The sequence below is a fragment of the Chionomys nivalis genome, chromosome 10 (genome assembly GCF_950005125.1).
Source record: "Chionomys nivalis chromosome 10, mChiNiv1.1, whole genome shotgun sequence".
Classification (NCBI taxonomy): Eukaryota; Metazoa; Chordata; class Mammalia; order Rodentia; family Cricetidae; genus Chionomys; species Chionomys nivalis.
The window spans coordinates 24051481-24065835 of NC_080095.1; the positions used below are offsets into that span (position 1 = coordinate 24051481).

General features: G+C 49.1%; 1 protein-coding gene across 3 annotated transcripts in view; it reads left to right on the top strand.

The window, feature by feature from the left end:
• Nucleotides 1-14355, top strand: part of Prima1 (proline rich membrane anchor 1) — a 57311-nt gene that overhangs the window by 34855 nt on the left and 8101 nt on the right. For all 3 annotated transcript variants that reach the window (XR_009057840.1, XM_057782744.1, XM_057782745.1), the window contains exon 4: nucleotides 11015-11144. Coding sequence is in view for 2 of the 3 variants with exons in the window: in XM_057782744.1 (XP_057638727.1) it covers nucleotides 11015-11144 (130 nt within the window). In the remaining variant the exon portion in view is untranslated. The remainder of the gene's footprint in view (nucleotides 1-11014; nucleotides 11145-14355) is intronic.

The window sequence follows — 14355 nt, forward strand, 5'->3', positions numbered from 1 at the left end:
CAATTCTGAGGTAATGTCACCAGGTTCTGTGCCATGGTTTCCTCGGTTGTCAGACCTTGTCTTTGCTCCCTAGAAGCACCCACACTCGGCACTGACTGCATCCTAACCCGGTGGACAGAGCCGGCACAGCATCTCCACATCCCCCACCTATGCAGTGAAAGGTTGCCTGAGCAAGGCGCATGACCTTGAACTTTGGGTTCATGACCTCAAGTCTCTTGGAGTTTTTCTCACTCCTGCCTTTACTACATCATCAGTCATTCACTCTTCTAGACAACCGGCTTACAACCTGCCACTTGCCCCTGGCATACTCAGTACTTTGCCCTGGCTTCACCCCTCTTCCTTGAAATGATTGACACCTCCAGAAAGGGGCACCCGGGCTCTAGAGACATCACCCCTGCTGTATAAGCATCCAGCCTACCTTTCCGAAACAGTAGGGCTCCATTTGAGACCGAGGCAGAGGCTCCTGATCTAGGAAGTGGGAGGGTCTTCCTCTGGCTGGCTCAGGGGCCTTAATCTTCTCCCTGTCTCCTAGAACGCATCCAATGAATTCTCCTTCTCCCTTCCCTCTCCCCTGCCACACACATGTGCATACACATATGCTCTGCCGAACAACTAAAAATCTTTCTCACTGTCTGTGGCTCCATAGGACCCTTTTCTTTGGCAACAGCTCTGTGTCCTGCTGTGGGCATCTTGTTCCCACACAGCCCCTCTTCTAGAGCCCCCACAGGCTTCCTTCTTCCACCCTCCAAAGCCTCCTCGGCACCTTAGCCGCCAGTTCTCACTTCATTGTACTTAATGGTCGGCTGCCCCAGGCACAGCCAATGTCATCTTGTTCCATGAGGTTCTCACTTGGCCCACTTCCTGGCTTCTCTCTCTTTGCCCGGCCCTCTGCCTTTGGTCTCCTAGTGTTGAGGTATCCAGGGCTCAGGCCTCAGCCATCTCAGTTCTGCCTGCAGTTTCTTGCTTGCTCAGCTCCCCTAGTCTCAGGTACAGGTGCTGGCGAATGCCTGCTGCTGAGCCACATGTCTGAACAGTTCAGACCCAGCTGTTGGCTGGCCAGCTTCCTCGGAGTGCTATAGGAATTCCACCCTGGACTTGACCTCCCTGCCCTGCTCCATTCTCCCTGCTCGCAGACAGAATTTGTTCTCCCCACGCTCAGGGAACCCTACCCGCTCTCTTGTCTCATGCGCTTCTCTGAATGGGGCCTCTTCTCATCAGCTGTTCCACTAACCTCCAGGATGAGGCACAATCACATCTCTGCTGGGCCTCAGGTTCCCTTGCAGCTCCCCAACCTGTGCGTGTGTACACACACACACACACACACACACACACACACTGCCAGACCTCACCATCCTTTCTCAAGACCATCCAATACCACCTCTCTTCTTATTTCTTCTCCCAGCCTCCAGACCTCACACAGTCTCCTCTAGTCTCTCCATCCCTGTCTCCAAACATGCCAAGCTGAAGCTCACTGTAGACCTTCTGCTTGGCCTTCTCCCTAGACACCTTCAGGACAAACTCCATTGCCGAATCCCAGTCTTTGTTCAAGTGCCACCCTCACAAATGCCTTGGGTGTCCTAACACTGAGACCCACTGTTCGCACCCCACCCATTACGCTGCTCAGATTTTGAAGCAAAAAAGACACAGTGGTGTCTGAGGTGAGGTCATTTGGCCAGACCTGCAGGACCTAGAAGCCTCTTGAACTAGAGGCTAAGGACTAAGATGATCAGGCCTGAGACCATGAGAACCTACCTCTGCTAGGCTCTGTGAAGGATGGTCTACAGGAAGAGACCTAGGGAGATAGATGGGAAGGAGGCAGGCATCTGCACTAGCTGTCTGTGGATCTTCTCTAATCCTGGTACCTCCTTGGAGGAGGTTCTGTGGTTTCTCCCAAGTTACAGTGGGTGGAAGAGATAAAGTCTAACATACCCAATGGCTTGCCCAACTCAGAACCCAGACATCAAGGCCAGCTCCCGATTCAAAGCTACTGTGGATAATCACTGCCCTGAACTGAGCAATGGGCACTCTGGGAGCATGAGCCTCTGGATGTGAGAAAGATGGGATCGCCTGAGCTGGTCAAAGGTCAGGAGGTGACTGATGGCTGTGAGACTCAGAGAAAGGGGCCCAGAACAGGGAAAGTCCAGTGTGGGGCTGAAACTTAATGAAAGCCCAACTCCTGGTGAGACTGAGGAAGACACCTCACTGTTAAATGTCTCCAGCCTGGGCCAGGCCAGTGGTGCAGCCAGCGGTGCTCATCCGGGTAAGGCTGTATGCACGGGGATGCTGAGAAGACACTGAAGGCAGAGACATGGCTTTTAGGGCTACGCTGAGCATAGGGCCAGGGTTCTGAGCATCCCAGCGAAGGTTTAGCCTGTCGTCCCCTGTGTTTTGCAGCCCCATATAGTCCTGGTGGCACACTGGCACCCACCCCCTTCAGAGCCTGAACGGGTCTTTATTCATATCACAGTGTGGCCGCCCTCCTGGTCCAGTTGTCTGCAACAAGCAGGAGCACCTTGGTGGCTAGGAATGTAGAGGGGGGCTTCCATCAGGGCTGCAGGAGGGCTTGTGGGCACAAGACAGAGTAGGCATGGCATTGCCCGTCTACATATTGCTCCCTACATAGGTGAGTGCCTCGGACCCTAATAAAGTGTTCTTGTCACTAGGGACAGCCCTAGCAATTGCAGCTATGAGGCCTGGGTTCCAGAGCTCACAAGCACCAAAGCCTTGTGGCCTATCTGTGGTTTCAAGTCTAGCCCTGGTGAGAAGTGAGGGACAGTTCCACCCCCACACTGACCCTGAGACGTCCACGGGTGGTGGACACCCTGGCACAGGCTTCCCCATGGGTGCCCAGTGTCTGTGAATGACTAGCAGCTGCTGAGAGTTCCTTGTGTCCCTAGACAATGGAGCTCTATGTGAGGCAGGCCATGAGAGAGAGGTGGTGTTTCTCCCCCACACCTCCTTCCTTAGTGGACATTGGGTCTGTGTCAAACTGCCCAGCAGTGCCAGGGCTTTGGGCACTGAGGCAGAGGAAGAGTTGGGAACTCGCGATGGAACTTCTGAGCAAGCATGCTGTTTACATTTGGGCCAGGTCAGAAAGGGGGGTTCAGACTGTGAGGTTACTGTGCAGCCCTGGGCATGTCCCCCAGCACTCCAAGCCTCAGTCTCCTCTAAGGGATCGTGAGACAGATCCTGCCACCACTCAGATCTTTAACATAGCCCCTAGCTCCTCACTCAAACTGCACAGGACCAGGGCAGGGACAAGTTGTTGTGTGCTGTGTCCCTGTGTCCTTAAATCTTTGTTCGAGGAACAGGACAGCTTCCTCACCACCCCTGTGGTGCTGCAAGGGAGAGTACAGGGAAGAGCATCATCCTAAAGACCAACTGTGCTGTAAAACTGTCCCTTCAAACTGGACTCCGTCACCTCTAACTGGTGGAGCTGCCAAGGCCATGTAAACCCAAGACAATGATTTGGGGCCCAGCCTAACCATTGTCTGAGGTATCACTGGGAAGTTCCAGGGTCCTTATCCCTGGAGAGAGAGGGAACTGACCTCCATGGGACCTAGACAAGCCAGTGCTGGCCTGATTTGTCACCGCTTGTGAGCCACCCATGGGCCTGAGCTGCTCCAGAAGCTGGAAGTAGGAAAGTCAGGGAGGGAGACCCTCCTCACCTCAGCATAGCCAGGGTGATAAAGGCCAGTTAGGCCTACAACCCTTTCAGTTCCCAAGGAGTCAGCCGCAGACCACTGAGGCAGCCTGCACATGAGTCACCGAGGACTTTGAAACCAAGGAGAGATGTCTAATGATATATCCAAGGCCTGTGGTGTCCCAGTGGTGCCTAGCATTCAGGGTGCCTCTGAAGAGAGCCACACACAGGGTTGAGAGGCAGAACACCAGCCACAGCTGTGACTTAAGATGGAAAACGACGGTGCACCCCCGCCATGTGTGTGCTGTTGGGGGAGGGCGCTGAGGTCGACTTTGGCTCTCGTCTTTAATAAGCTTCATCAATCTGCCTGTCCTGCCACTACGTGGCCACTACGTGTCCCCCAGCTCTGCAGTGACAGATGTGCCCCGCCATAGTAGCTTTCACGCGTATGCTGGGGAACCAGCTCAAGTCCCCATTCTGGTGCAGCAAGTGCTTCACCAACCAACCCACCTCCCTAGCCCCGGAGACGTGACTTCTAAATGCTTAAGGGCAGGATTGCTCCCAGACCTCTCAAAGCCCCTGTGATAGCATCCCATGTACTAGAAGGAAGGCCTCTGGGCAAATCTATGTGAACCTGGATTGATGTTAGCCTCTGAGAATGTCTGTGAGGGGTAGTCTCGATTGTGATGATTGACATGGGCAGCCCCATCCTAATTGTGAGCAGGGGATCCTGGGATGTGTAATGTGGAGAGGGTGAACTGAGAGCTAGATCTCTGCTCTTGACTGTTGATGTATGTGACTCATTTTCTCTTCTTTTATTTTTTTGTTTGTTTGGTTGGTTGATTGGTTGGTTGGTTTTTGGAGACAGGGTTTCTCTGTAGCTTTGGAGCCTGTCCTGGAACTAGCTCTTGTAGACCAGGCTGGTCTTGAACTCACAGAGATCCATCTGCCTCTGCTCCTGAGTGCTGGGATTAAAGGCATGATGACTCATTTTCTTAAATTCCAGCCACTGTTACTTTCCTGTCGTGATGGCTGTCGTGATGGAATGCACCTTGAGCTGTGAGCTGAAATAAACCTTGCTCCTTTGAGTTGCTTTTGTTTGGGTATCTTTGTCATAGCAACAGGAAACAAAACTTAGACAGCTGCTTTAGTTCCTTCCTGCTTAATCTGGTTCCTTCCCATTAGTTTGGGAAAAACTGGCTCTCTCAGGCTACCTCTTAGTATGTATTGAATTGACTGCAAGAGCTGTCACCAGGTCCCTGGCTTTGCGGTCTCAATTTCCACACTGCTAACAGTGAGTAAATCAACCAGGCGCTTTGGTGTCTGGTTGTGTGTCTTGAAGTCTGTGAGCCCCCCACCCCCAGGGGGCGGTTCTGGTCTTCTCTGTCTTCTTAATACCCATTCAGTGGGTGCATTTGAAGTACCACCCCTACTTGCTTCTTTTCCAGGCTCCTGTGGGGTCTGCTGAGCCCACTTGCCGCGTGTATAACCGATGTCCTTGAAGCACCTCTGCTTTCCATTGACTTCTACTCTTCTCAGAACTTCCGAGTAGTGTCACCTCTGTCCTGGGCACTGCCTGGATTCCTCCCTCCCATGCTGCTCTAGAAATTCCTTAAGGCCGAAAGCTGGGATTACTGTCCATCATCATCATCGTCATCATCGTCATCCTTGTTGCCACCGCCATCATAATCCTCTTCTTCCCCCACTCCTCCCTTATGAGTCATCGCTTCCTCTCATCCTCTTCCTGCTTTCACAGACTACACTCGTGCATGCGTCCACCACACACACTCTCTCACACACTCACTCTCACACACACAGACATATACTCACACACACTCTCACAGACACACTCACTCACACACACTCACTCACACACAGAGATATACACACACTTATGCTCACAGACACACACAAACTCACACACAGACATACACTCACACACTTACACAAGACATACACTCATGCACACATACTCACGCTCACAGACACACTCCCACACACTCACTCACACACACGTATACACACTCACTCTTACAGACACATACAAACTCACACACAGACATACACTCCCACACAGATATACACCCACACACACACTCACACACAGACATACACTCACACACATACTCATTCTCACAGACACACACACACTTACACACACATACACACTCATTCTTACACACACAAACACACACACACACAGACATACACTCACACGCACATACTCTTGAATCTTAATTGGGCATCTGAGAGAAAACACCATTTGTCTTTCTGAATCTGGTTTATTTCAATTACTAATCTCTGATTTCATCCTTTTTCCCCCTGATGTAAACGTTTCATATCTCTTTAGAGACGAAAAAAGTTCCATTGTGTGTATGGGCCACATTTTCTTTGTCCATTCTTTATCCATCTGTTGACGGACGTCTAGGTTGGTTCCATTTCTTAGCTAATGTGAGCAGTGTAACCACGAACATGAATGTATAAGTGTGTCCATGACAGGAGTACCCAGGGATGCTGCTGCGTTATATGATTTATATTCTCAGGTTTCTGAGAAGCATCCATGATGATTCCCATAGTGGCTGCACCCACTCACACTCCCAGGAACAGGATCGTGGTTCTTCTTTCCCTAAATCCTCGCTGGAATTTGCTGGTATTTGTTTTCTTGGTGATAGCCATTCAGATGGGTATGAGAAAGAATCTCAAAATCATTTTAATTTCCGTTTCCTTGATGGCTCAGGATGTTGAGCACCTTTTCAAGTGTTTATTGGCCACTCGTGTTTCTTCGGAGAACTCTCTGTTTAGCTCATGGGTCTATTTATTGATCGGGTGATTTGTCTATCTATTTTATTCCGTTCTTTACGCAGTCTGGATAATAATCCTGTCTGATGGGTAGTCGGTGAAGATTTTCAGCAGCATCTCTTTGCTCTGATGATTGTCTCCTTGCTGTGCAGAGATTTTTAATGCCATAACGATCTCAAAGTCAGGTCTTGGGATTATTTCCTGGACTCGGGGTCCCTTTCGGAAAGTCCTGGTCTGTGCCTACGTCTTGAAACATCCTCCTCTAATGGCTTCAGAACTCTAGATCTTAAATTATTTAAGGACTGCCGTCTTGTTGCCATTGCCCATTGTTTCATATATTTAGAATGTTCTGGATGTTTTAGGAGAGTCAGTCAAATCCACTCCTTTACCCCTCATTGCCTGGAAGCAGAATTCCCAAAGCCTTTAACCATGGTGTCCAGCGCCTGACCCAAACTGAGTATTCCCAGCCCTTTAAGCATGGGCTGACTATAAAGAATAAGGCTCCCTTGACACAGCAGACTTGAGCCTGGGCCCCTTTCCAGTGCCCTCCTGGCTGCCTGTCCCATCATCTGCCCAGGGTCAGGAGAGTTGACTGCTATGTCAGCTTCACTGAGAGTCAGGAAATGGTGACATGACCCCTGAGGTTTTGTGACAGCTCCTGTCTTCTGTCATATTCAAAGGGAGTGACAGAGATTGAGGCAGCTCTTTCCTGGTGCTTGACACTCCCGTCTAGTCACCTGCCTGTCACCGAGGATTACCAACTCAGTGTGCAGGTTGCCCTTCCTGTGCCTGTTGGCAGTCAGTGTGTGTGTCGCTTCTTTGGGAGATTGCTGGCTCCTCATGCAAGAAGATCAGGTCTTAGTCAGCTTTATAACCATCCCTGGGCAGCTGGCACCAGGCCTGGCAGAGGACAGCTTGTGTCTGATTCATCTCTGTACCCCCAGCTCCTAGCAGTGGGCACTGAGCATGCTCAATTCATATCCAGGGGAGTGCACGCATGAATGAGCACTATCAGGAAGCTGTCTCTCAATATGAGCCTCTAGCCTGCCCACATGGTGAGCGTCTATGATCTCTGGAAAGGTATTGAGGGAAACTGAGGCAGTAACCAGGTTAGTGGGCAGCTCCAAGATCTTGAGGTCCCCACTCCAGCCCTCTCATAAGTTGCTTCCCTGAAATGATAGCGCCCAGGCTCCAGCTCAGGCAATCTCTAATCAACTCGAGCAAGGATAATTACGAATACCATCTTCGAATCTATCGCTAGCTTTGTGGCCAAAATCCATGCTTCATGCCACCATGTCTCTTGATACCTCCTCTTCACAGACACAGTGTTTCTGCCTTGGGGTGTTGCCTTCCACAATACAGTGTTCATTGGCATCTACTGCGTCCCACGGGGTTTCAGACAGAAGGGCACACAACCAGAGCCAGCTGCTTCTGGTACCAGTGTTTAGAATAAAGACCATAAAATGAAAAGTTCCACCCAGCTAGCAGAGTGTGAGGGAAAGAGACCCTGCCAAATTCCAGACTGAGCTCTGCAACCTGTCATGTGGATGCGATTTCTAAGGAGGGCTCAAACTTAGTTGTACCTCTGCTAACACCCCTAGCTGAATTGTTCCCTCTGGTAACCAAAGAGAGCAACTTCTCCCGACCCAAATGCTCTGGGACATTCCAAGGTATAACCACTCACTGAGACCACACACAGGAAGACTGAAGCTGCAACAGGCTGGGTGGAATGGCCCTGGGGATGTGTCCAGACAGGTCAGGGCCTGGGGCAAAGTCGCAGAAGTGGAAAAATAGCTTTCTCCTCCACAAAAAGGAGGGGCAAACCTTTGTGGGCGCTGGAGGCTGCAGCTATGGGCAGGGTGCTAAAGCTAAAGTCACCCTGGGAAGACTCAACAGTGTTCCCAAAGGAGAAGATTGGGTGTAGTGATATTTTATTTATGTTTTAATAGATAAAGTTTGCCTGAAGATCAGAGGGTAAAACTAAACCACTAGAAGCCAGGCAGTGGAGTCACACACCTTTAATCCCAGGATTTGGGAGACAAGAGGCAGATGGATCTCTGAGAGTTCAAGGCCACCCTGGGCTACAAAAGATCAATGCAGAAACAGATCCAGGTGGTGGTGGCTCACCCCTTTAATCCCAGCACTGAAGGGGAATATAAGATGGGAGAAGACAGAGGCTCAGGGCTCAGGCTGCGGTCACCCAGCCTTGCTAGAGGTAATATTTCTCCAATGGTTTGGCTGTTTTGCTTTTCTGATCTTCAGCTTGAACCCCAATATCTGTCTGTTATTATTCAAGCTACAGTTTGGAGTTTGATGTTATCAACAAAGTCATTGAATGAGCTCATGAGTGGAAACATGATACCCAAGCATTCTGCTGGCTCTCCAGCACTGTTCAGTGTCTGTGTGGTGACTGATACCAAAGGCCAGCTCCTTCCAGCTGACAGAGCCTGGTAGTGTCCTCATCCAGTATCTCTGGTTTTCCGATGATCTGTGGAGAACTGAAGTCCACTCGGGACCGTGTGTAGGTGGAGACTACTCTCATTTCCCAGCTGCCCAGACCAGAAAAACCACACAAAAACTGTATTAATTCCAACACTCTTTGGCCTATTCACTCAGGCTTCTTATTAACTCGCTCTTACATCTTAAAATCACCCATTTCTATTATTCTATATATCGCCATAGGGCTGTGTCTTACTGGATAAGGTTCTGGTGACTGTCTCCTTCAGCAGCTACATGGCGTCTCTTTGATTCCACCTACTCTCTATATCTCTTCCAGGCTGTCTATATTCTGTCTTGCTATAGGCTGAAACAGCTTCTTTATTAATCAATGGTAATAAAACATTCACAGCATACAGAAGGGAATAACCCACATCAACTGTGTGTTTGTTAATGGGCAGTCTGGATACCCCGGGAGTCTAAGAATGTGGGGGACTGAGTGTTTGTTAATGGGCAGTCCGGATACCCTAGGAGTCTGAGAATGTCTTCCCAGATCCCAGGATGTGTTCACTCCATTCTCTCTATATCCACTTCTCCTTCTTGGTTCTGCCTGGGAGCATACCAGAGCATAATCATCTGGGAAAGACGTCTAGGTGTTTGCTTATGATATTAATCATACACACACACTTTACCCAAGAGGAATATGGAACTGTCTATACAAAAGATTCCTTTACAGATGTTTGTTGCAGCTTTTCCTAGAGACCGAGAATCTGCCAACAGCCTAGGATCCCATTAGCAGGTAAATGACCAAACAGTTGTAGCACATGAACATGTGTGTGTGGCGCTGGGGGGCAGATACCACATGCCAACAAAAAAGGGAGAACTGCTAAACTACATAGCTACCTGGGCGAATTCCCATCACTGCTAAACAAATAAAGCAAATGTAAAAGAAAACAAGAATGTGCTTATCACATGATTCGGTTTATATGAATGCCAGCAACAAGCCAATCTTATCTATTATTTTAGCAATCATTAGGATGGTTGTCCCAGGTTAGGGATTACTGAGGAAGACACTCAAGGATACTTTGAAATTGTTGGGAATAGCGGGTGCGGCTTCTGCTGGTGTAGAGATCTGTCACAGCTGTAAAGTGGTCCTTTGACAGGAGGGGATCCCTCCCCCACGTCTCCTGATGTCCTTGAAGCATCTTCAGAGTGCCTAGTACTGAGGGGGCAGATCTGGGGACATAGTTTTGACTCTTGTGCAAATCTTCGCATATACTGATGACTTGTGTAGCATGGTCTGTCTGTGTGGTCTGTCCACTCCTCTCCTCCCTCACCCTCCCTCTGCTTTCTGCCTCTCTCTCCCCCTCCCTCAGCCCTTTTGTAATACCCAGGGCTTTCTTTTCTTTGTCCTGTCTGGTTCTTCCCAGGCCTCTGGGATGAGAATGGGGCTCTCTCTTTGCTTTACTCCCAGGGAAGCGAACAATCTCTTGAGGCCTGTGCTCTGGTTGGTGAGCACCAACACTGCCCAGACCTACGAGTTTTACCCTAAGTACTGCTCCAGGAGAGGGTGGGGACCAGAGGGGTCAGAAGCTGAGATGGTCACACACCTTCCCATGTTCTGGCCCCGTCCATGCACAGTGAGAATGTTACTGGTAGCATCCAGGCACGAAGAGTGAGCGTCTCACAAGAAACTCAGTTCAGAATTACATCCAGCGGCCAGCCTCCCCCCTTTCTCCTCCTAAGTCCCCTGCGAGCCCGCCGCCCCACCCCCAACCACAGACACACCGGATTTAATGCCTCGACTGAGAGAATGAGATGTTCTGTTATTTTTCATGGGAAATTAAACCCGACCCTGCTGTCAGTTAGCTCATGCCTGGGAGGATGGAGGCCTGCTTAGCCAGGCGCTCAGGCCCCGGCTCTGAGCTTGCCAAGGCTCGATGGAGGCACTGAATGGGGGGGGGGCTGGCTGGGGGCCAAGCATGATGTCACCTGCTGAGGTGGGGGTAGGGAAAGCAGGAGAGGTCAGAGGGCCTTCCTCAGGGTGATGGATGGCTGTGAGTGCCGCTCCCCCGCCAACCTCTCGCAGACCCACCTCGCTCACTCAAGAGATACTCAGACTCCAGTGTCTTCCAGCTCCCAACTCTACCTCGTGCCCCGCGGAGGACAGCTGGTGGTCGGGGCTGGTGATCATCATCGCTGTCGTCTGTGCCTCCCTGGTGTTTCTGACTGTGCTGGTCATCATTTGCTACAAAGCCATAAAGAGGTGAGTGTCCAGCCACAGCGCCCAGGTGGAGGCCCACCGGGAGCCCAGCTTGGCTGGGATGTCTTCAACTGCCTGGCCACCATTGTAAATGACAGATGGTCACACCAGTCAGGAGCAGGAAGGACAGGAGGGGACCCCCTTCATCCCGACCCCATTTAATGCTTGTCTTGAGTTTGTTGTAATAGCTACAGTGGTTTCCCTCTTTGTTCTTCTAGCTTTAACATTTTAGAGGTGATCTCAGATATACCTTTGCAGTGTTAGGAAGTTTGATTCTGTAAGTTACCCGTCTATTTCAGCCTGATACAAAAACCATGCAAGGGCATTGCCAAACACCGAAAGCGTAGCAGTCATTAATAATATTTTGGAGAAAGGGATTTTCTTCCCTAATTCCCATGCTCCAGAAGTTACTTCTATAGTATTATTATTAGAATAATTGTTAACATCTAAAATACTTAATTTTTCCTTCTGAACCCAATCGTCTGTGTAATTTCATTTTAATAATCCAAAACCAAAAAGAATGACAAATGAACACTTAAAGTGAGGGTGTGGTCAGACACATGGGCCTCAAACCACGACACCTGGGCAGGAGAGGGAGGACAGGAAATCAAGCTGCACAGACCTGGGCATGCACACTCCGGGCCTGAACTTTTTTTTTTTTTTTTTAATTGCCAGCCCTCAGGCCACAGGCTGGCCTCCACAAACACCGAGTGCTCAGGAACTAGACTGCTGGAATTTCCAGACTAGGCTTCGGTTCACCTCCCCTCTGTGTCCTTGGTCTGTCTCCTCCCATCCTTCCCAATGTGCTGTATTTTTCAGTTTAAGAAACTGAGTCTCCAGGGAGGTAGGAAGCTGCCTTGGTATCAGAATTTGAATCCAGAATTGTGTGGTGCCAAAGCTCACCTCCCGCCATGTTGGGACGCTCAATTAAAGTTTTGTATTGATGATGAGACTCCAAACGCCTGCCTGCCTTTCTGTGAAGTTGAAAAGAGGGACCCCTGGATTTGATGTCTGTGCCCTGTTGGGGTCAGAGGGACAGACAGACAGAGGGGCTCAGCGACCCTGAGACCCAGTAACTCTGGGTACAGACCTTGCTTTGGACACCAAAATGGGTGGAGTCCCCACTGCTAAACTGTTTTTGCGAATGCCTGCCATGTGCTGGCTCCATTAACAGAGACGGGTAGTGTTTACAAACGGTAAAGATTATTTTGTCATAAACTGTTCACCTGACCCCAGACAAGAGGACTGATGGTCCCCAGGCCAGGGGAGAGCTACCTGCTGTGGGTATTCAGAGGGGCCATGATGAATGCCAATTCTCCTTCCTTCCTTCCTTCCTTCCTTCCTTCCTTCCTTCCTTCCTAAAAAAAAACAAACAAACTGTATTTTTCATTTTACATACCAATCCCAATCCCAGTTCCCATTCCCTTTCCACCTCCTTTTCCCTCCACCTATCTCTCTACCCCACCCCACCCCCATCCACTCCTCAGAGAGGGTAAGGCACATTACTTTAGGGAAGGCCCAAGGCTCTCCCTACTATATCTAGGCTGAGCAAGGTATCTATCCAAAAAGAATAGGTTTCAAAAAAGCCAGTACAAGCAGTAGGGATAAATCCTGGTGCCACTGCCAGTGGCCCTGCTGTCTGCACCATCCATACAACTGTCACCCACATTCAGAGGGTCTAATTTGGTCCTATGCTATTTCCTTCCCTGTCTGGCTGGAGTTGGTGAGCTCCCATTAGCTCAGGTAAACTTTTTCAGTGGGTGAACCCATCATGGTCTTGACCTCTTTGTTCATATTCTCACTCCTCCTTCAACTGGACTTTGGGAGCTCAGCCCAGTGCCCAATGCAGGTCTCCACCTCTGTTTCCATCAGTTACTGGATAAAGGTTCTATGGTGATATGGAGGATATTCGTCATTCATCAGATATTTAACAGGACAAGGCCATTTCAGGTACCCTCTCCTCTATTGCTTAGGGTCTTAGCTGGGGTCATCCTTAGTGCCAGGTTTCTTGCTAGCCCCATAAAGGCTCCCTCAATCAAGATATCTCTTTCCTTGCTCTCATCTCTGTCCTTCCTCCATCTCAATTATCCCTTTCCCTCAAGTTCTCCTCTCCCTTCCCCTTCTCCCCTCGTCTCCCCTTTCTGCCCTCTCTACTCCCACCACCCCCATGCTCCCAATTTTGTCAGGCAATCTTGTCTGTTTCCCCTTTCCAGGAGTATCTATGTATGTTTTTCTTAGGGTTCACCCTGTTAACTTAGCTTCTCTAGGATCATGAACTATAGGCTCAATATCCTTTGCTTTACAGCAAGTATCCACTTATGAGTGAGAACATACCATGTTCATCTTTCTAGGTCTTGGTTGCCTCACTCAGGATGTTTTTTTTTTCTAGTTCCAACCATTTGCATGCAAATTTCAACATGTAGAAGAATGAAAATAGATACATATCTATCCCTATGCACAAAACTGAAGTCCAAATAGATTAAAGACCTCAATCTAAATCTGACCACACAGAACCTGATAGAAGAGAAAGTGGGAAGTAGCCTTCAATGCATGGGCACAGGAGACTACTTCCTAAATATAACACCAGTAGCACAGACCCTGAGAGCAATAATAAATAAACGGGACCTCCTGAGACTGAGAAGCTTCTGCAAAGCAAAGGACACAGTCCATAGACAAAAAGGCAGCCTACAGAATGGGAGAAGATCTTCACCAACCCCACATCAGACAGAGGACTGGTCTCCAAAATATATAAAGAACTCAAGAAATTAGACATCAAAATTCCAGATAACCCAATTAAAAATGGGGTACAGAACTAAACAGAGAATTATCAACAGAAGAATTTCAAATGGCTGAAAGACACTTAAGGAAATGTTCAACATCCTTAGCTATCAGGGAAATGCAAATCAAAACAATTCATAGATACCATCTTACAGCAGTCAGAATGGCTAAGATCAAAAACACCAATGATGGCTTAAGATGGAGAGGATGTAGAGTAAGGCGACCACTTATCCATTGCTGGTGGGAATGCAAATTTGTATAATCATAAATCAGTGTGGCAGTTTCTCAGAAAATTAGGAATCCATTTACCTCAGGGCCCAGCAATTCCACTCTTGGGCATACACCCAAAAGATGCTCAATCATACTACAAGGACATTTGTTCAACTATGTTCATAGCAGCATTTTTGGTAATAGCCAGAACCTGGAAACAACCTAG